This window comes from Canis lupus, chromosome 27, assembly GCF_048164855.1.
Source record: "Canis lupus baileyi chromosome 27, mCanLup2.hap1, whole genome shotgun sequence".
NCBI classification, from domain to species: Eukaryota; Metazoa; Chordata; class Mammalia; order Carnivora; family Canidae; genus Canis; species Canis lupus.
The window spans coordinates 37,434,563-37,456,656 of NC_132864.1; the positions used below are offsets into that span (position 1 = coordinate 37,434,563).

The window sequence follows — 22,094 nt, forward strand, 5'->3', positions numbered from 1 at the left end:
TGGGGGGTCTCGCCCCTTGGCTCTTGATGTCATGGTCCATTAGCATTCCTTAGCCTCCGGCAGACGTGGCCCTGGAGTGTGCTGGCTTCCTTACGGGGCTCGGACTGGACACCACCATCATGATAAGAAGCATCCCCCTCCGGGGCTTTGACCAGGTATGGCCACGTGCGCCCAGCTCCCGCCCTGTCCTCTCTCCCGGGCAGGTGCAGGCGTGGGCTGGGAGTGAGGTCTCAGTCTTTAGAAACTGGCCTTCAGTTGAATGAGAAGATCGTTCCCAAAATATAAAACACCTGCCAAGAGTGTGGAAGGAAGGCTGGCACATGGAACCTATGGCAACTTCCCACTGGACCAAAGGGGGATGTTGCTGGGCACATCAGGCCAGCCTCACGGACCACAGGGTTGCATCAGCTCTTCTAGTCGTTCCATTAGTGCGTCGGCGAACACGCTGTCCCCTCTCTCTCTTGCTGAGCTCCTCTGGTGTCTTAATGGGGTGCCACCTCCCCAGGGGTAGCGCCAGGTTGGGAAGTGGGTGCTAGACTAGGGAGGCCCTGGGTGACCACCTCAGGAGATTGGCAGCCCCTGCCCACACTCCCTGTCACCTGCCGTCCATGGAAAAGCTGTAGTTTGTGAGGCAGGATGAGCACTTGGTGGCTCTGCTGGCCGCCCCCCTCCACCTCCCTGAGCACTCAGTGTCTGCACAGCCTCTGAGGCCCCGCCTGCCTGAGGGCCCACGTCCTGCCCGCTGTACCGGGCCACCTTGCAGGGTCTGAAGGGTGCCAGTTGTCCTGATCCCCATCTGGGCCAGACACCCCTGCTGACAGCAGAGGCATCCATGTCAGGAGCTCCTGGCTTGTTGTTTTTTCAAACTAAAAACTCTTCAAGGAAGAATCACCTGTTAAAAGCTAAGTCTAGAACTATCACCATCAAGATGTCAAAATGTGCTCCCACGTGCCTGAGAAGGAGGACAGAGCCCGTCCATCTGCAGTCTGGGCTCTCGGGGCTGGTGAACTCTTGCAGAGGGAAGCAGTGGGTCTTCTGCGTCCGGCCCCCAGCCCCAGCCCACCTGGTGGATCCCTGGCCCTCTGCTTGTGGACTAAGTGCCTGCAACGGTGCCGCAGCATCCCCAGGAGGTCTCTGTGCCTCGGGCTGTGGGTAGAGTGTGCCGGGCAGCAGACAGCAGCCACAGGAGGCTCTGCTGCGGGATGCAGAGAAGGATGAGGCCTGTGGAGCAGAGGAGACTGTAGGAATGAGGGCTGCTCGGAGGCCTGGCCTTCCAGCCCAGGAAGAAGCTGGAGACCGACGAGACGGGGTGCCCTGGACACGGGGCATGGTCGTGAGGCCAGGTGACCCAGGCCCTCCCTCAGAGGAGTATGTGCAGCCCCGTGGCAGACCTGGGGCCAGTGTCTGGCCATGTGGCTCAGTTGGGTCCAGCGGTTCCCCCCTCATTCTGTGACAAAGACTCCGGGCTTGTCAGACATCCAGAGGGACCAGCAGCCTGCACTTCTGTTCCCATGACCGGTGTGACAATCCTGAACAGATTAATAAATCTAAGTGAGCAGACACCAGAGGGTTGAAACAGTGGCTTTTGTTTTCTCTTAAAAGAAAAAGCTGTGGCCAACTGGGGCTGGCGTGCATGAGTCCCCACAGTGGCCCAGGAGCCAGGGGGTGCGGAGCCTCTAGGCTGGGAGGAGGGAGCCCTCTGTGCAGGTGTCCCAGCCGCTCCCATCCCTGACCACACGTGCTACCTTGCATATCTTGGTGGGGAGCAGAGGGGCCTGCCTACCGTCCCAACTCCCCAGGGGGTGACCGCATTCGGCAGGGGTGGAGGGGTGGCAGGTGTGGGGCAAGTACCATCTGGGTCAGCCAGGCCAGGACCCCCAGGAGAAAGGGGTGCTTCTCTGTCATTGCTCTTAGTGAAGACTTAATTCATCAGCGTCTAGAGAAGAGCCCAAAGGTGAAGTGTGTCCTAACGGAAAGGCCCCAGGTCCTTGGATGAGGAGCTGGGGGAAGGGGGACATCAGATCTGTCCCGGTCTAGCCCTCAGCTCCACAGAGAACGAGAGGAGCCAGAGGGAGGGATGGACTGAGGCAGAGTAGTAGAGGAGGAGGAGCACTGGGCCTTCCTCAGAGGGACCTTTCTTGGGCTCCTCTAGGGCTTTTTCAGGCAGGAAGGAGGCCACGTCCTTTCTTCCCATAGTCCTCAGGAGTGGACGTTCTCACTGCTGCCTGGGCCTCACAGCATGTTCTCTTGTGCTTTGCAGCAAATGTCTTCCTTGGTCACGGAATACATGACCTCTCAAGGCACCCGGTTCCTGAGAGGCTGTACCCCCTCAAGAGTGCGGAGGCTCCCAGATGGCCAGCTCCAGGTTACCTGGGAGAACCTCACCTCCGGCAAGGAGGACGTGGGCACCTTCGACACTGTCCTGTGGGCCATAGGTAAGGGTGCGCCGAGCCACGTGGGAGCCACACACGGAGACCCGCAGCGCCGCCTCCCCTTCCTGCTGTCTCCAGGGCCCCCCTCGTTCTGCTGGCTTTCAGGTGGGCCAGTTGTCGCAGCACACCTCTTGGGCCGTCATAACAGCCCGTGGGATTGTTTCCATTACCTCTGGCAGGTTGGTTTGAGCTCTGCAGGAGTAGATGTGTTATTGGCCTTGGTAGACGCCACACTTTGCAGATTTCCAGAGATGGCTCAGTGACGGGGCACAGGCCTTGGGCCTTTCTCAGCCGCACATAGGCTGGCTGGCAGCTCGCCCACCAGGGGTTGCGTTCTCATCCTCCTGTTCTCTGCAAGGTGTGAGTCCAGCTTTTTGTGGGGGTGAAAGCCAAGCAGACATGGCTGGACACAATTAGCCCATTGCTGGCCTTGCCAGGAATCCCCCCTCCCAGGCTGGCTCCTCCCTGCACCCCAAGGGGCAGGATGGAGAGTGGGGATGCAGGGGGCTAGGAGCCTGCCCTGGACTGGTCTGAGGGAAGGGATGGAGCGAGGCAGGAAAAGCAGAGAGAGCTCAGATGCGTGCCCATCGCGAGCCTGCTTGTGGCCGGGGCATGGTGGCACTGTGAGTGGGCTCTGGCCGCTGACAGGTTCTTGTTAGTGGGGGCATGTGGAGCTGGGTGCAGCACACCTTCTCCGACATTGTGCCCACCTCGATACCTGTCTTCTAGGGTTGAAATCTCATCGTCCTAAGCCCCCTCTCCGCTTGCATGTTAGAAATAGGAGAAATCCAGGTCTTCCTTTCAGCATTTCTAGTTCCCTGGGGTCTCTCTGGCTGAGCCTGGTCAGGTGTCCTCTCCCTGTGGACCTGGGCTCAGAACCTGTGTAGCTATGAGAATCATCATCTGCCTCCAGGTCAATTAATCGAATGTTTACTGAGTGCTCAGAGGGGTGTCATGTTGGCGTTTGTCAGGACCTGCAGTGAGGCTCCCAGGAGGAACGGAGCTGCATCTACAGAGCAGTGTACTTCTGAGAGGCCTCTCTGGTCTTCCTGAGTTCTCAGGGGGCTTGGAAAGCAGACGACGAAATAAATTCTAGAGGAGCTGGAGCTCTTCACTTGTGTGGGGTCAACAGGAGAGGATTTAAGGAGCAAGGAAAATGCCTTGGAGTTGATTTACTGCCTCTTGCCCAAAATTTAGTTAAGGACCATAAGAAATATTCTTGTTCAAATCGTAAAAGTAAATTTGAGTAGCTTTATTTTGAACACTGTGACAGATTGTGTAACTACTCAGATCTAGAAGCCGAAATTGACATTTATCTTAAACTCCATTCTAAAAGGCAAGGTGGTGAGCTTGTCCCCTCGCATCCGCACCCCCAGCCTCTTCCTTTGTCCCCCTGATATCACTTCGGGGTCCCCACCACCCACACCCGTCCTCTTGCCATTGGACAGAGGCAAGGGCCTATACCTATATACCATCAGCTAAGCCCACGCTGATGGCAGTGGCTCAGAGGGCAAGGGGCTGTGCCCTCGGAAAGCCTCAAGGTCCTCCCAGCTTCCAGACAGGTCCCTGGTGGGCAACAAGCAGAGCCCCTGGCGCTCAGGCCTGCCCTCCCCGCCCTCCCACCCCGCAGGAGTCCATTTCATTTTCTGTATTTTCAAAAAGAGCATCCCCCAGACAGTCTGCCTGGCGTGATTGATGCTGGGGGTGGAAGCTTTTCACAGTCCTTGGCCTTTGACCTTGCTTCCCGAGGCGGCGCTGCGGTGGCTGGCGGTGGCGGCGGTTTCTGGCACGCCTTCTGGGGCTGTACGGGCATGTGCTGACTTTGCTGCTCGCTCCCGGGCCAGGTTTTGTAAACAATCAGGAGCCGCTTCCCAGTTCAACAACTGGGAATGTTTTCTGCTGGTTTACCCCAATAAGCCTTTAACTGAGCATTATTTCTGTTCGCAATAAAGGATGATCCGATCCAGGAGGTTAAAATAAAACACCCAAGGCTGAAGGGCTGGCACAGCCAACAGCTCCCGGGCCATAGGTCCTGCCCTAGTGGTGAGTTCCGTGTGCACGCAAGCTGGGCTTTGATGCGTGTTTAAAACCAGAGAGAAGGATGTCCCTCGTGTCGGGAGGACACACACCCAAGGCTGCAAGAAGCTTCCCTGAGGCTGAGCTGGCGCCTGGGTCCCCGCGGGTGAGGACAGTGTGCGAGGGGACGGTGACGTGGGCCTGCAGTCTGCAAGCCCAGGAGGACTCGAGCCTCTTCCTCGGCCCAGCCTTGATCCCCACGTGGTGGATTAAACACATTAGCAGTTAAAGCAGTTAATTGCTGTGCAGGGGGCCGGCTCATTGTTTGTCTCTGAATCACCCACCCACACCAGGTGTCTCAGATAATAGACTGGGAACTCGCAGCGAGGAGGATTTCCTGTCTGCAGATGTGCCGATTACGGTGCTGAGTGAAGACAGTCAGCCTGCACCCGCCGCGGGCTCCAGTTCACCCCGTGCAGTTAACCAGTTGTGGCCTGAATCCTCAGCCGTCGGGGGTGGGGGGTAGGGGCAGGACGGGGCATCCGGGCATCCGACGGACACTCGCGGGTGGAAACCCTTCCGAGCCGGAGTGCGGCTGAGCTTTAGCTTCGACTTTGTTTTGGAGGCTCTCGGAGGGAAAACCGGCCGCTGGGACTCCATGGCCCTCAGCAGCTCTAGCCTCTCGGAAGGTTTCCCATCCCTCTTTCAAGGCCAGGGAGGTGGCTCTGGGGCATCCCTCCCTGGGCCACAGGAGTCCTGCCACGGTCCAAAGGCCCAGACCGTGTCCCCACCTGGAGTGTCGGGGACGGCTGTCCTGGCCTGCTCAGCAGTCCCCTTGCTCTGTTAGGGAGCAGGCATTTCCTCTTCCTTGGACTTTGTCTTAGGGGAGTTGGTGTTGCCTACCTGTGTGGAAGACCCACAGGTAACCTCTGAGCCTCTAAAATGGTATAAAGAGGGGGAGCCTGGATGGCTCAGTGGTTGAGCGTTTGCCTTCAGCTCCGGTCATGATCCTGGGGTCCTGGGATCGAGTTCCGCGTCGGGCTCCCTGTAGAGAACCTGCTTCTCCCTCTGCCTGGGTCTCTGCCTCTCTCTCTGTGTCTCATGAATACATAAATAAATAAATCTTTAAAAACAAAATAGTATAAAGAGAGCCAGCAGGCACAGGGGGCCCAGCTTTAGAACTTGTTTTTCTTTTTTAATATTTTATTTATGTATTTGATAGAGAACATGCACACATGAGTGGGAGAAGAGCAGAGGGAGAGGGACAAGTCAACTCTGCGCTGAGCACAGAGCCCAACATGGGGCTCAATCCCATGACCCTGAGATCACGACCTGAGCTGAAATCAAGAGTCAGACAGTCAGCCAACTGAGTCACCCAAGTACCCCCACCCCGGCTTTCCAACTTTGAATCCAGCTACCACACTGAGGACCCCACCCCATGTTCAGCCCACCTACACAGAGTGTGCCCATGGACCACACCAGCAAGCTGGTGGCACCCGTGGGGACAGTGAGGGGGCCCGTGGTGCCCAGGAGCGGAGTGCGTCTGCCAGGATGGGCTGCAGCCCGAGCCTCCCCCCTCTACCCTGGGGACTGCTTGCTTCAGTTTATAGGAGGCGCCTGGCGCAGCTACGTTCAGCTGATGTCTCCTCCGTGCCTCAGACATGCCCCTTCAGGTCCCCCCGAGTGCCGAGTGCTGGGCTGCAGCTCTGGGGGCTACAGACTGAACAGAAGGGAGCCCCCAAGGTTGGGAATTTATGGGTGGGAGTGCTCTGAGTCCGGCCAGGAGGAGGGAACAGTCCAGGCCCCGGTGCCTCCGGACAGCCATGGCTGGCTCTGGGCTGCTGGGGAGGAGCTGGCTGAGCATGGGTGCCACCGTGTTGAGAGAAGCCCAGTCCAAGGCCACCAGGCCTCTTCTTTGGGCCTGTATCTAGCTATGGCCATAGGAAACTGTGTGGGGCCAAGTTCTGTGCGTAAGCCTCTCATAGTCTAACACCTTTTTTTTTTTTTTTTTAGCACGGAGGTCAGGTTTGTGAAAGACTCAAATCTGCTTGTGTATGTGGTTGTCTGGGAGGGGAAGAAGACATTCATGGAGCTCTTCCTGTAGGCACCTCCCACAGGCCGAGGGAAGTGGCTGGGCCTAAGGCCATCCACGGCCGTCCCCACCACACCACGTGGCCTTGATGGTGCACCATTGCGCCCAGCACCATTGAGTCCGTGGCTGTCATTTATTTTGGCTTTGGCTCACGGTGGTGCTAACCCATCATGGAGGCCAGGCAAGGGCAGCGGGAGAGCAGCACCTTGTGCTCCCAGACTGGCCCTCTGCCCTCCGCGTGGGACGCCCTGCGTGGCCAGGGGCCTGCGAGCTGGCTCCTGCCTGTGTCCAGGGTCGCCTCCGCCTCCACAGCCATCAGACCCAGGCCGGCCTACCTTCACGCTCGCAGTCTTTTTGCCAAGTCACCTTCAGTATGTATGTATGTATGTACTTATTTATTTATTAAAGATTTTATTTATTCATGAGAGACACAGAGAGAGAGAGAGGCAGAGACGCAGGCAGAGGAAGGAGCAGAGCAGGCTCCATGCAGGGAGCCCGATGTGGGACTAGATCCGGGGACTCCAGGATCACGCCCTGAGCCGAAGGCAGATGCTCAACCGCTGAGCCACCCAGGTGTCCCACCTTCAAGTATTTATGGTTAGAACTTGGTGGAAGCTAGTTGCTTTAAAAAAACAGAAGAAGAAGGAGAAGGAGAAGGAGAAGGAGAGCCTTAGTGAAATGCTTTTGGAGATAAATGGGCACCGTTTATATGCATTAATGTGCACTATTTAAATTTTGCAAGCACTACTGGGAGCAGTCAACCAGCAGGAAGGTTATATTGATGTTTGTAATTATAGTGATAATTACCACCTGCCAGGGAATATGTTCCTCTCTGGGGTTCCTGTGGACCAAGCTATAACTGGGCCAAGCTAGAGGCCCCACCAAGTTCCAGGGCTGGCTGTGGGGTTAGGAGTCCACGCAAGCTGTTTTATGTGTTGCCAGTGGTACACAAAGGCTTAAATTGGAAAGGCCTGTGTGTTTCCGTGGGGGAGGTGCTGAGAGGGGTCTTTAGGACCCTCTAGGGAGCAGTGGCTGGTGCTGGGGATCACAGTAAGCCGCCAGCCTCAGATCACTTATTCATTCAGCAAACATTGAGCCCTGCCTGGGCCCCAAGCCCATGTACTCCACCCTGCTTGGGGGGCTTGAGGTTGTGGCTGGGGCTCTGGGGCTTGCGTAGAAGGGGCCATTCATGGGAATAAAAGCCCTTTGCTGTTATCCTTTGCCCTAAAGTCTCAAAGATGACAAGAGACATATAATAAATTTTTTAAAAATTTTTATTTATTTATGATAGTCACACAGAGAGAGAGAGAGAGAGAGAGAGAGAGAGGCAGAGACATAGGCAGAGGGAGAAGCAGGCTCCATGCTCTGGGAGCCCGACGCGGGATTCGATCCCGGGGCTCCAGGATCGCGCCCTGGGCCAAAGGCAGGCGCTAAACCGCTGCACCACCCAGGAATCCCTAAATTTTTAAAAGGCCTCAAGAACTCTGACTAGAGGTGCCAAAAGCATGAGTTCCACCTTCTGTGTCTGGCCCAGAGTGCCCCACAATCCAGCGTGGGAGGGGGGAGTAGCTGGCTCTGGGGAGCCACGCATGTGCCTCCCAGGAGGGGTGCCCGGGGTGGGCCCTTGGTGAACCTGCGTGGGGCTGCTGGCCCAGCCTCCTGGACCCCCATCCTCCCGGCACTGGGCTTCAGGCTGCTGCTTTTACACACTCACTGCATCTGTCTAATCAGAGCCCCTCATTCACCCTGTCATACTCCTGCTGGCACTTAAATCTTACCTCATTACACGGATTGCCCTTCACTCGTCGGAACGTGTGCTCCAGGCAGGCGTGAAATTGGAGGGAATGCCCGTCTTCCTGTAACAGGGTGAAGGAGGCAGAGGAAACTGCGTGTGTCCAGTCGTCTGCATCCCTGTGTCCAGCTGAGGAGGTAGTCATGACCGCCAGCCACCGTCTGGGGAGTATCTGACCTTCCGCCTTCTGCGGCCTCCTCCAGCTGGCTGAGTGAGCGTGGTGGCTGGGCTGCCTCCCTGGGCCGGTAGCAGCAGCTGTGGAACTCCAGGGTAGCGAGGAGAGGGCCGGCCTGGTCCAGCTGCACTGAGAGCTCTCAGGAGGAATGCGGCCTCTTGCACGGCTTCAGAGCCCCGGGGTGTCCTGGCTGCTGGGCCTGGGGAGGAAGGGAGGGACTGTCTTGCCTCTGTGACACCAGGAGTCACACGGTCCCCTAGGGGGCTCAGGTCAGCAGACAGGGCTGAGCCTGATGAAGGGGGTACCTCCAAGGGCCCATCCACATGTTTATCTGAACATTGCCTCTGAGGAGAAAGTGAGAACAGTTTGCATCTGGAATCTTAGCGCCCTCCCTCATTGCGGTAAATATGATGGAGTGTCATTTGAGTATCATGTGAGAAGCTCTTACAAGGCAATAAAGTCATGGAGATACATATAAATGAATGAAAAAAAGGCAAGAAAGTGGAAGTTCACAGAAGAAAACACAGCTACTTAATACGTGGCCCAAAGTACGTGGTTATACTGGTAAATGTGCTGGCAATCAAAGTGGAAATGACAACAGCAGCGGGAGTGAAGGAGCAAGCCCAAGAAGGGGCTGTCTGCATGGGCACAGCTCTCGGCCCTGTGCCAGGGAAGCCCTGCCTGCTGGCCAGCCTCCCTCTGAGGACACGTCCCAAGGGACTAAACCAACACGATCCCTGCATCCCCATCCCGGTAGAGCCATTCAGCCCACTCGGCAGACCAGAGCTGGTGCCAAAGAGCTGAGGCCCCAGGGGGCAGAGATCCCTTAGTGCACAGGGTGGATGGCCTGCTGGGGGTAGGGAAGCACCATGTGAGACATACAGGGTGATGCACGGGGTGGTGCCATGGGGACTCCCCTCTTCTCCCAAATCGCCTGAGGAGTGATACCTTTATTTTTGTATTAGAGGGAAATTGTCAGGGAGAAGACTTTGGGGGTTGCCTGAGTCTTGCTTCTGACCCAGACTGGGCGCTGTCCGTGGGGCCAGAGCTGCCCTGCTTGCACGGCCAGCCACTGGGTCCCCATCCCAGCACCCATTCTCTGTCTTCCTTGGGAGCTCCAGGCCTGAGCTGAGTGGGGGCCCTGCACCTGTGGGGAGACATGAACCTGATCTGAGCACAAGGGAACAGAACTTGGAGTGTCCTGGGGTACGTCTCTCCCTCCTCCATGACCACGTCCAGGTTGTTTGCTCAGTGAGGCCCACATCCTGGTTGTGGCCACATGGAGCTTGCGGGGGCCTACTACAGCTCGGGGGCATGGCCCCACAGAATGGGGTGCCTGGGTGGAGCTAGACCCCTGCCCAGGCCTCCTCTCGCCCCCCCAGGCCCTGCCAGCACAGCTTCCAAAACCTGATGTGCCCATGGCTGTCCTTTGAGGGCCATCTCTGTTTGGTGCAGCCTCTTTTTTTTCCTTCGGTGTTCTTTCCCGAAGTAACAGTAGACTGCCTTCCACAAGTTGGGCATATTCATTCTGTCAACCCCCACTGCTGTTACTTTTAACAGCATCTTGATATTTTAAATTCATCTGATATTCTTTGAGACCTTGGATGTGGTTAGACTGACATCTACGAGGTGTGTGGTTCCCGTGGTTACCAGCTGATATACGAGGAAACGTTCCTGGCCTCTACTGACCCGTCAGGCAGGAGCGCAGCACGGCCCATAGTCTGTGGGCCTCCAGCATTGTCCTCGGACACTCCAGCCTCAGCCTGGAGCAATCGCCAGGGGGCCATGGGCCTGCTGTATGCCTGCCTGCCAGAACTGGGGGTCTGGGGAGAGCCTGAGGGCCCAACTCTGAGTCCTCCCTACCTGCAGGGACCCTCGGCCCACTCCGCAGACCCCCACCAGGCCTGCCCACTGGGCCCAGCTCCTTCCTTGCTTGAGGCACAGCACATTCTAGTCCCTTCCTAGACTCAGGGTTCCCAGGCTGCCTCGTCCAGGGAGGACGCTGACCAGTGCGTCTCCATTCACAGGACGGGGGCTGGCCCCGGTGCTGTCAGAGGGCAGGGACCTCCAGAGCCTCCTGTCTCGCCGCCGGTGTCTGGTATGCTGGGCGATGGGGGTCGGCCCGCCCAGCACCTGATTGCTGCGGCCAAGCCGAGTGAAGAGGCCGGAGCCGGCTCCCCGTGAACTTGAGAAGCGCGGCTTAGTTGAGCCTCTGTGTTTTGACTTCCCACTCTGGGAGAGCAGCTGGAGACTTAAGGTTTCCCTTTCACAGGACTAGGTCTACCAGATGTTCAGATTGGCACCACCCGCCACCCGACCTCTGGTGTATCTGAGCCACCACGAGCTGTGGGAACCGGGCCTTTGAAACCGTTCGTCTTTGCCTTCAGGGGATACCGGGAGCCCCAAGGGGCTGCCACTGCCCTCCCAGGGCCCCACAGGAAGGGCCGTCTTTGCCACCCCCGGCTCAGTGAGGCTGCATTGTCTCAGGCTGGGAGCAAGGCGCCTGTGCCGGCAGCCCCTGTGACAGCCCCTGTGACAAGGCCCAGGGCTGGAAGCACATGAAGCCTGGCAGGGAGGCCGGTGCCACCATCTCCTGCCCCTGTTGGCCTCTGCGTCCAAGGTGTGCTCATCAGTATTAGCCAAAGTGACCTCACCCCGTGCTTGGGTTTGGGCTCTGCCTTTCTGCCCGTCTCCATTCTCGGCTCTGGAGGTCTCCAGGCTGGGGATGTGGGCCGGGCAGGTGCCACAGGCACCCGAGCGGAGGAGCTGAGGGCTCCTCGTGTGGAGCTGCCCACGGCCTGACTCTAGCCCCATGTGCTCAGCCCTGCACTGGCTGCCGGAGAGGGTCTGTGGGGCCGGCCCTGAGCAGGACATAAGTCTGTGCATTTTCACTGCCTCCTCCAGAGGACGTCCTGCTGCCCGACTCTGGGGACAGCAGGCCCTAGCCTATTCATGCAAACACCGTCTGGTGGTAGGATAGATGCATTAATCCACCACGAAGCACCATCCTGTATGAGCCTACAGGAAGAGCACCCTGTGGGAGGGTGGGAGCCCCAGCGTCACGGGCGGAGTGGGATGGACGACGCCTTACCCCAGGAAGGGCCACGTGGAGACTCAGGAGGCCGTCCCCCAGACGTGCTCCACAGAGACTGAGACACACACGTGCATCCCGGCGCCGCTGGAAAGTGTGCACGGGACAGGAGCCATGGCTTCCGTGAGAGGCCCGGGTTCTGTATATTCCATGGCCTCTCCCCTCAGGGCCTGGTGGTGTCTGCAGCTACGGCTGTGGTGACCTCTGATCACGCTCTGCTGTGTCCACCGTGCATCCAGGCCTGATGTGGGCCGGCTCCCCAGAGCTCGGCCCCGCGGTGGGGAAGGGTTGAGATCACTGTCCAGGGAGGGGGCACACATTCTTGGGTTGTCACTACTTCTAGACTTTTTCTGTGGTCAGAAGCCATAGGAACTTTGTATTAAAAAAAAAAAAAAATGAATTTCCAATTCAAATTTGACTTTATGTTGTTTTAACTGTCTTTGAATGGCACATAAGGTCTGTCTGCAGCTTTATTTATTGTTTGGACATAATTCTCTTAGGACACATGGTGGGAATATGGGTTCCCATAGTCTCCTGAGCAAATTATCTCTGTATATACTCAGTTATCAGCTGCATATCCAATGAGGCCCATTTGTTTCAGGTTCTTTACAAGGTACAGGAAATACCCCCCCCCCATTTTTGATTTATTTTTTGTTGTTGTTGTTTGGATATAGAAACTATGTATATGATTTAAAAACCAAAATTGTGTTGCAGGATGTATTCAGAGAAGGCCTATCCCCATCTCTGCATCCTCCACCCCTTTTCCTTCCTTTCTGTTCCTCCGGGTCCTGCTCCTTTGTGCAGATAAAGGTGTAGGGGTGGATGTGCATGCGTGTGAGGCCCACAGAGGCTGGGAGCCCCTCGACGCTGTTGTGCTTGACGTCTTCCCAATTCCAAGTGCACATGCTGGCAAGTGTTTTGAATAAACCAAGGAATCTCTGTCAGACCTGCTACAAGTCTTTCAGCTTTCTCTTTATTTCTTCAGGCCGAATTCCAGAAACCAAAAGTCTGAATTTGGAGAAGGCTGGAGTAAACACCAACCCCAACAGTCAGAAGATCCTGGTCAATGCTCAGGAGGCCACCTCCGTCCCCCACATTTATGCCATCGGAGACGTAGCAGAGGTACAGCCTGCACCTGCCCATGGTCTCGCACCCCATCCCCCAATCCCAGCCTGCACCTGCCCCCCAACCTTGTGCACCTAACAAGGCTCACGGAGCCTCTGGGCCAAACCCCAAGTGCTGTTGGACTCAACTTCTGGGAAGGATTGGTCACCAGCCTCTGCTTGCTCAAATGTTCCTCCTTTCTGTCTGGAGCAGTGGGGCAGGCTTAAAAACCCAAAGCGCCATCAGCAAATTGCTATTCCGAAATCTCCCCACGTGTGGCTCTGAGGGAAGGACATCTGTTTGCACACGACGTGGGCCTCGACTTCCCGACGGCGGGCTGGAGGTGCAGAGCCCTAGAAATGCTGCTGCTGGGCACAGCCTTGTGGCTATCCTGGCCCTGCACCACCAGCTGACCTCCTGGCCTCGGTTTACCTTCTAACTTGTGGGCGGGTCAGTACTCTCCCTGCCCGGGCTGTCAGATGGGGACAGGGCATGTGGACACAGCCCCACTCACCAGGCCTGCCTGGTCCTCCCCTGCGGGTCCCTGGTGGAAGCCTTACCCTGGCCTGGGAGGCATCTGGTCAGCACCGCACCCCTCTTTGTGGCCTCTTTATGGCCGGCAAGCCGTGGGACCCTCACATTCCCAAAGCCTCAGGAGCCATCGGCCAATCCTGTACATGCACAGCATGGCCTAAGGAAGGTGGCTCGGGAGGGACCCTGGCAAAGGAGCCTGAGAGATACACCGGGCCCCCTAGACCCCTGCGGACCTCTTGGTGGCCAGACCTGCCATTGTCCTGCCAGCGTTCCTGACACGTTAGCTTCCTGGGGCCGCCGTTACAAATCACCACAGGGTAGCTTAGATAGACAAATGTATTCCCTCACATGCTGGAGGCCAGAAGTCTGCAGTCAAGGTATGGGCAGGGCTGTGCTCCCTCTAAGCCTCTAGGGGAGGATGTGTCCTCATTCGGCAGGTGGTCCAGACTCAGAGCTGCAGCGCTCTCTGCCCGTGATCGCGTGTGTGCATGTGTGCAACCGTCCTTGTTTCTTTTTTTCTCAGGAGAGAAGCCCATTGCATTTAGGGCCACCCTAAGTGACCAACCCTAAATGATTCAATTCTTTCCTTCATTACATTTGCAAAGAGCCTCATTTCCAAACAAGGCCCCATTCTGAGGTTCCAGGCAGACATGAATTTGGGGGGATGCTGTTAAACCCACCATGATGTGCTCTGGCACCAGCCACTTTTCTGATTTCTGTGGCTACTGCAGGAACAGATAAAAGTCCTAGGCCTTATAGTGGCATTCTGGTCGGGGTCACAGAGGACAAGTAAGTAAGTGAACTGTTTCAGGTGGATGTCAGAGGATGCATAGTACGCGGTCAAGGGAGACCTGAGGGAGGAGCAGAGTGAGCTAGAGGGCCCGGGCAAGCTCAGCAAGGATGCTTGTGCCTACCCGAGACTGCAAGCACTGCCTCACCTACCCATACCCCAGAACCCACTTTGGGAAATGCCTGGGGGTAGGGGGAGCCAGTATCTGTGGCGAATGAGTCCCTGGGTGGGGCATCCCAGAGCCGAGGAGTACAGGTGGCAGTTTTCCCCAGTGCTGTGGGACCATCCCTCCCTCAGCCTCTGCTGCAGCTTGTGATGGGTGGGTCTTCCAGAGAGCTCGGCACACTCGTAGAGACAGACCAGGGCAGGAGGCCATGCAAGCCTGGGCCTCCCTTTTGTTCCTGAGAGGGCAGCCTCCCCATCTCGCACAGGTCTGTCCTGCAGACACTTGACCCCATTCAGACCCCTCCTGCCAGGACAACATGGCCCCTGCTATGCCCAGTGTACCAGAGAGGTCACCCACTGGCTGTGGTCAGTGCTGACATTGAGCCAAGTGGCTGCCACTTGAGTTCTCAGGTTGCCTGTGAACCCAGGTTCAGGAAATGGTACGTGGGGAGCAGACCGCCAAATGGAGGCAGGACCATAGGGACAGCTTGCTGGAGCAGGTGTCAGAGCTGCAGCCACTCCTCCCACCAAGTCATCTTTGACCGTCTAGTTGGCCTGCTCCTGTGGATGGAAGTGAGTGGCTTCACGTGCCTGCTTGACTGGGCATGACTGGGCATCGCTGTTGCTTGTGTGATCTCTGCCAGTGGGGACACGTCATCCTCTGAGGGCACCTTCTGTGTTCATCCTGTGTGCTGCAGCACCGGTAGTCCTGGGAGAGAGTGCCACACGTATGATACCGGGCTTTCTGCACAGCCCAGGAGCTGAGGGTGCTGCCAGCGTAGTGGAAACCATAGTGTCCCAGACTGTAGGACTGGAAATAGCACACGCAAAGGCTATATTTATTGAAATATTAAATCCACTCAGTGGGAAAGGTCATTCTGGGCCGTCAAAAGAGTTCACACCCCAGTGGTCCGGTGAGATGGGGACGGGTCCAGCAGGCTGGCGGGACAGCCATTGTCTAGTGACATATTGTGTGCTGTGCGCATGGACGTTTCCGCAGTCAGGCCCGGTGGAATGCACGGGCTGCTTTCACGAGTTTATCTCTGTGGATCTCTATTCATTTCTGGAATGTCAAACAACATCTGCATTTCCTGCTGCTGCAGAGGTGATTGACAGCCGGTCCCAGGCTGACGCGTGTAGGAACACTGGGGGCCGTGCCCCGCCCCCCCGCCCCGGTCCCCCAGCAGGACACACCCAGGGACAGAAGGCCCTCCAGCGGCACGCCATTCTGACTTGGGGTTTGTGATGGACTGTGACGTGCAAGCCAAGCTTCTTGTCAGGAGCACAAGAAATGCTTTCAGGGCCCGCTTTAGCGTGAATCCCGGTTAATGCGGACAGGGGAATAGTAGCAGGATCTCCTTCGAGCTTTGTTGAGGTTTCAGCTCTCCAAGATCACCCACATGAAGAAGGGGTTCAGAGAGAAGCCACCGGCGAGCGTGGGTGGCGTGGCCGGGCTCATTGGCAGCTCACCTGCTCTTCCGGCTAAGGGAGTCGTAAGCACAGGGGTCTCCCCAGAGCCGGACGGAGGCAAGCAAGCAGGAGAAGGAGCAAACCTGCTGAGGGCCCTGGCACCCAGAGGCAAACTGAAAGGGAGAAGCTTCACCAGGAAGGCGTGAGGGGTGGCAGGGGTGCCGCACAGTCTCGGATGTGCCAGAGTGACCCGGGTTCCTTCCTTGCCTCAGGGGCGGCCCGAGCTGACACCCACGGCTATAATGGCAGGAAGGCTCCTGGCCCAGCGGCTGTGTGGTCAGGCCTCGGACGTGATGGATTATGACAACGTGAGTACCCCCCTGCCCTCCGGCCTGGGGACGGCCGCGGCTCTTCCAGAGGGTGTGGGCTGTGCACGCACGTACATATGTGCCAACACTTGCACGTGTGCCGCCGCATGTGCATGTGCACGCATGTGAGGTTCGCTTTGTGGGTGCCCCCCCCCATCCCCCGCAGGCTGTAGCCAGCACGTCTGGGGACCTGGCCTGTGCTTGTTTTTCTTTGTGCCCCAGAGTGGGGATCTTCAGCTCTGCGTCCCAGGGGGCATAGCTCACTTGGGACCTGCTTTTCAGGTCCCCACCACAGTCTTCACCCCACTGGAGTACGGCTGTGTGGGGCTGTCGGAGGAGGAGGCCGTGACTCGCCACGGAGAGGAGCACGTGGAGGTAAGTCAGGACCCCGAGGCCTGTGTGGCACCCACACCCCAATGACAGCCCCTCCCCAGCAGGGGCCTGGAGGGCAAGCAGGAGTGCTGGCGCCCCTGCGTCCCAGGACCTGTGGTTTGGCAGGGTCAGGCAGGGACCCTAGAGACACGGCGTGAAGGGACGTGTGGGACAGGAGCGCTGGAGGACAGCCCGGAAGATGAGGGTCCTCTTGGGGTGTGGCCCCTCACAGGACCACGTGTCTCCCTCCACCTGGGAAGGCTTCTCCTACCCTCCAGCCGTCTGCTGTCGGCTTCTGCTCCCCGCCCCCAGCCCTGCTCCAGCCCTGCTCCTGCCCGCGGGTACCTCCGCCTCCCCGCCACCCCCACCTCTGTTCCTTATCCGAGAGCCAGCTAGGCCTCACAGGCCCCCAACAGCCCTGACTAGCTACTCACCCAGAGGAAGGCTGCTTCTGGAATCTGCTCAGCCAGCCGGCCGTGGCCCTGGGGTGGCCCCAGAGGGTGCCCGAGGTGGCCTGGCATGATGGGGGAGGCTTTGAAACCTGCCAGGCTGTGGGTGCTGGGAGCCTTTGCTGGCCTCATCTTGCTACTGCAGCAGCCTGCAGACGGACCAGGAGAAACCAGACCCCATGTGGCCACCACCGCGGGCCTAGTGCCCTTTGGGAATGAGTCACTGGGTTGCAGGGCCTGCCTCTTGCCCCAGTGCCCCGGTCCCCTCCATCAACGGGCTGGGCCTGACAGGCCAGCCTTCCACCCAGCACTTTATTTGCTATTTTTGTTTGATTCATCACAAGTACATGGGGACATATGTTCGTGGCATTCTATAATGTTGTTTTATGTTTCACGATGTTGAATGGCCAAATACCCTTTGTTTGTTTTCTTTTCAATTCTGTCTTAGTTAGAACAATATTCTCTGAAGTTCCATTAATTAATAATGGCTGTGCAGCACATGTGAGGGCCCTGCTCATTTTTTACTTGGCCGCAGCCCCGAACACGCTGTCGAGCTCTTCTCGGGTGCTGAAAGCCTTTGGCCGACAGCTCCAGTGTGGGCCGGGGGCCTCCCCATGCCGACCTCCCCCTCCTTGCTCAAGTGAGGGCCCAGCCAGCACCAGGGCACCCCTGGGAGGCCAGACAGCCGCCGGGTGGGCCGGGCACCCCCTTCCACGGCCTGCAGTCACCCTGTCCACGCTGCAGCATCTACCTGACGTGTGCTCCTGGGGGCACCGTGCCCTGCGCTGAGCCTCGGGCTCTGTAACAAGACCCCAAGGGCTGCATGCAGCCAGTCTGGTGCCCACCCTGCGGCTATGGTCCATGGGGGCATTGGGCCTGGGTGGGAGAAGTTCTGTCCCGCAGACGATGTGGCTCCAGCCATAGTCTGTCTTTGTGTGGGAGACAGAGGGGCGCTATTCATGGCCAGCTCAGGCGGTCCTTACCCCAGACCACAACCTGTAGGCCACGTGGGTGGCTCTGGGTCCCCACCACATCCCTGCAAACCAAGAGGCTGCTGAGTCCAAGCATCGGTATCTTGTCACTTAGGTTTATCACGCGTATTATAAACCACTGGAATTCACAGTGGCTGAACGGGATGCGTCCCAGTGTTACGTAAAGGTGAGTGTCCTTGTGGTCCAGGGCTGGGCATGCCCGGCGGCGAGAGACAGGGGAAGAGCTGGCACCCAGGGTGGGGAAGCCCCGTGCAACCACCCGCACCCCAGGCCAGGGCCACCCATGCAGCCCGGGGTCCCGTCTCCAGCCGGGCTGACCATTGACAGTGTGGCTTGCAGATGGTGTGCCTGCGGAAGCCCCCGCAGCTGGTCCTGGGCCTGCACTTCCTCGGTCCCAATGCAGGCGAAGTCACTCAAGGATTTGCTCTGGGGATCAAGTAAGTGCAGAGGAATATCAGCGTTGAACGATGCTCAGACTGGCGTCCCTCTGAAAGCGGAGCGGGGCATGGTAATTGGGAGTCTGCTGCATCGATGTCGCCCTTACGTAGCCTTGTGTGTTTTCAGCAGAGCATCTCCTCAGACGTGGCAGGTCTCATCACAGGAGAGGCAGCTTGCTTCTCCAGCCAGTTGCTATTAAGCCAGCCATACCACATGGGTCTGTGGCTGGGCCACCTGGAGGGCAAGGGGAGGGGTTCTGTCCCTGGCCATGGTGGCCAGGGTGGGGGGGGGTCACAGTTTGGGTATTCTCTCCTTAGAATGAGCAGGGTGGGGGCCCTCCTTCACATGGCCAGGCACCCCGGCAGGTCTGGGAAAGCTGCCCCACGGCTGGCAAGTGTTTTCCACAGCTGGGTCTTGGGCCCGGGCTGTGCTTAGTGGGGCCTTGATGGAGGCTCTGTGTGGGGGTGGTTGTCAGAGGCAGGAGGGTGGAAGGTGAAGTGGAAGTAAAGGAGCAGAGAGGGGCTGCAAGGGCCACCTGGAGCCCCATAGGCGCTGGGGGCCTGTGGCTGTGGCCAAGGTCCAGCCTCAGAGGTTGGTGGAGGTGGGAAGTGTGAGGACAGGGAGGGACCCTGGAAGACTGACGGGGGCCGTGAGGGGCTAGTCCAGATACCCCAGGGGCACCCCAGGCTTCCTGGCAGGTAACCATAATAATTACAGGACAGAGCCAATAGAAAACACGAGTGAGCAATTCACAGAAAAAGAAAATTAAAATTAATAGTAGAAATGTTTAACGTAATTAAAACACTGAGAAACCATTTTGGCCAGGGAGGGTTAAAAGGTTTGAAACTGTCCAGTCCAGTGGTGATGGTTTCCAGCATCTGCCTGGTGGAGACGCAGAAGGTTGGAGCAAATCAGTGGAGTGAGGAGACCCGTGTTCAGACGCAGGAGGAGGGTGTGAACTGGCCCCTCCCACTGGGGGCCTCCTGTCCACAAGGCACACACTTGTTCGTGCTGGGAGCTCACCCACCAGATACCCTGACATGTGTACGGAGACGCAAGAAGGGCTGTTTGTTGCAGCCTGGTCTGTGGATGGTGGGAGCACCCTGTGGGGAGTCCACGCTCACTGCGTCTCCGAGGAGGTGCCCCGGGGATGGTCGCTGCTGCGGGGGTGGGGGGCACGCGTGTGAGAAAATCATGTGAGCAGGACCAGGCAGGGGCTGAGGAGGTGTAGGCTGCAGCAGTAAGCCGTGGGCTCGGTCTTGCTGGGACAGGTGGGGAGAGGGAGTGGGCTCACAGAAGGACCAGCCACAGGCCAAGGTGGGGCAGTGCCTCGTGGGGTGGGAGCAGCAGGAAGCCAGGATGGAGCAAGTGATTGGGGGTGCGGGGGAGGGTAGGTGGGAGGTGGGCCAGAGGTGGGGCTGCTTGGCATTTGCTGGGGCACAGTGTGGGGCAGGTCCAGCATAGGTGTTGGTGGAAGAGAGGGTTGGGGCCAGGGCTAGGGAGCAGTGAGGAGGCCATGGCCCTCCCAAGGGCCCTTCCAAGGCCCTCCCCGTGAGTCATCTCCCAAGGGATGGGAGGATGTGGGCACGCCACCCTGCACTGACTCGTGACCTGAATCCCCCATCCCCGTGTGCAGGTGTGGAGCCTCCTATGCGCAGGTGATGCGGACCGTGGGCATCCACCCCACCTGTGCTGAGGAGGTGGCCAAGCTGCGTATCACCAAGCGCTCGGGCCTGGACCCCACTGTGACGGGCTGCTGAGGGTAAGCAGCCATCCCTGCCAGGCCAAGGGCCCGTGGCACACCGGTAGCCCCACCGCCAGGTTCTTCGGAGGCTCAGATCCAGGTACACGAGGTAGGCTCTGTGTTGAAGGATGGAATGGAAGGGGGGCAGGGTGCCACTGTGATCTGCTGTCTCCGGGTGCGTGGGAGGCCACACCTGCCGTGCCGCTTCAGACAGGGCAGCCCTGTGCTCAGGCTGTGGGGGCTGAAGAAGCTGGGCGGGGAAGGAGGCCGTGTGTGCCCCGCCAGGGTCCCCCAGACACTGGCCTGGCCTGGCTGCTCCCAGATGCAGGAAGTGTCTTGGGGCTGGGTCACGACACAGCGGCCTATCGTCGGGGGTGGGGGGACACTGGGTGTGGAGGGCGTCCCCTGGCTGAGCTCCCGGGCCGCTGGGTGGCTGGAACACCCTCCCTCTCCAGCTTTGCTTCATGCACAGCCACGTCGGCTCCTTTCTGTGTCGCCCAGAAGGTGGAGACGCTGCCCTGTGCACGGCGGCCGCGCACATCTGGTTCTGTCAGAGGCTGAGGGCGGCCGGCGGGAGCCCCGGGGTCTGTTCATCCCAGCCCTCTTCTGAGGAGGAGGAAATCGGGAGTCCCTCCCTGACCACGGCCAGAAGGCTGCGTGGGGTCAAGGCCTACTCGGCTGCCCCTGTGGCAGCATTCCCCGGGCTTGGCAGCCCAGCCTGCGGGGCCCCCCGTCTGCCCTCTGGGGTGGGGGTCCTGAGGGCTGAGGTAGACTAGGGACGGGGGGGGCCTCAAGATGCCCTCAAGCAGGCCTAAGGGGCTGAGTAGCAGTCGAGGGTCCCATGGATCTGCCCAGGCCCGCGGCCTCTCTGGGTGCAGCCCGGGCCCCTGCTCTGCCCCAGCCAGGGCTGCCCTCGACGCAGACAAGTGAGGGGCATCCTGAGGAAGCTCTTCCCGGAACATCATACCGTTTTGTTCAGAGCCCGCCGTAAATTTTTATCATTTCAAAATCTTTTTTCCTAGCACGGGGTTCGCTGTGGTGCGTCAGTGTGGCGAGGGCGGGGGCTCTCCCTGGGGCCCGTTCCTCTTCTGTCCCCAGATGGTCCTTGTGTTTGGCACGGGAGATGTGGCCAGGCAAATGCGGGGCCTGTGTGACTACCCCATGCTGACCCCCTGCCCCCCCCATTGTTGTAGGACACTGGAGGCCTCACCCCTGCCTGGAGAGCCCCGAGGTAGTTGGCATGGGTGGCCCCCGGACGGACTGCCGCGTGCCCTGCAGGGATGGCTCTGGGGTGCTGAGCCCCAGCCCCTCACGCACCCTCCCACCTGGACCAGCCCCGCCAGGCCCCGATGCCAGAAGATGACGACGTGTGCAGAAACCCCCCTGTGGGCTGCCCGCGTCCGAGCCCCCTGGCGTTTCTGGAATGTAAATAAAGAGGGTGTTTTCCTGACGTGTGCGGCCTCCAGCACCCCGGGAGGGCCCGGTGGGGGGCCCAGCCGCCAGCCTGTCACCCACGCTCCGCCTCCTCACCCTTGTCCGGGAACCGCCTTGAAGCTGTGCTGCACAGGGGGCAGGGTGGCACCCCGGCGGCCACACCTCGGGACCCCCGAGCCCTTCTCCCCCAGGGCCCTCTGCGGGGCTCGGGTCCGAGCCAGGCGGCGCTCCGGAGGGCTGGGACCTGCCAGCGCTGTGGCCCAGTGACGGGAGCTGGCAGGGGTGGCGGGGGCTCTGCCCCTGGACGTCGGGCACCTCGTTCCGCTCCCACTGCGCCCTCCCAGCCGGTTGTCTGCTGCGCTCGGGCTAATCCTGCGCATTGAGGCTTGATGGGCCGAGGGAGCGGCGCTGGGCCCGCCGGCCTGTCACTCAGTGCGGAGAGCGGGCTGACAGTGACGGGCAGGGCCCGCATTGTGCTGGGGCTTTAGCGGCGGCTAATCTCGTGTCTTCCTTAAGAAAACAGCACTTAGTCTGCCCGCCCGGGAGCCCTGGATGGGACCCTGCTTGTCAGCGAACAAAGGAATGTCTTTGCACCTAATGGGCCTGCGGGAGCCTCCGCCGCTCGCCCGGCGTGCAGCGCGTGCAGGAGCTCTCAGACGCCCAATTAAGCTGCCGAGTGCAGGGCTGGGCCAGCGC

General features: G+C 58.9%; 1 protein-coding gene across 6 annotated transcripts in view; it reads left to right on the forward strand.

Moving 5' to 3' along the window:
- The window catches only part of TXNRD2 (thioredoxin reductase 2), a 49,580-nt gene extending 28,166 nt beyond the window's left edge, over window positions 1–21,414 (forward strand). For 4 of the 6 annotated variants that reach the window (XM_072803524.1, XM_072803526.1, XM_072803527.1 and 1 more), the window contains exons 10-18: window positions 64–155; window positions 2,261–2,435; window positions 12,584–12,720; window positions 15,874–15,969; window positions 16,252–16,344; window positions 17,877–17,948; window positions 18,122–18,219; window positions 19,857–20,073; window positions 21,158–21,414. In XM_072803524.1, the coding sequence (XP_072659625.1) occupies window positions 64–155; window positions 2,261–2,435; window positions 12,584–12,720; window positions 15,874–15,969; window positions 16,252–16,344; window positions 17,877–17,948; window positions 18,122–18,219; window positions 19,857–19,980 (887 nt within the window). In that variant the 3' untranslated portion in view covers window positions 19,981–20,073; window positions 21,158–21,414. Of the gene's footprint in view, window positions 1–63; window positions 156–2,260; window positions 2,436–4,801; window positions 4,990–12,583; window positions 12,721–15,873; window positions 15,970–16,251; window positions 16,345–17,876; window positions 17,949–18,121; window positions 18,220–19,856; window positions 20,074–21,157 lie in introns of those variants that run through there. The other 2 variants (XM_072803525.1, XM_072803529.1) reach the window with 2 other exon arrangements.
- The last annotated feature ends 680 nt before the right edge of the window (window positions 21,415–22,094 follow it).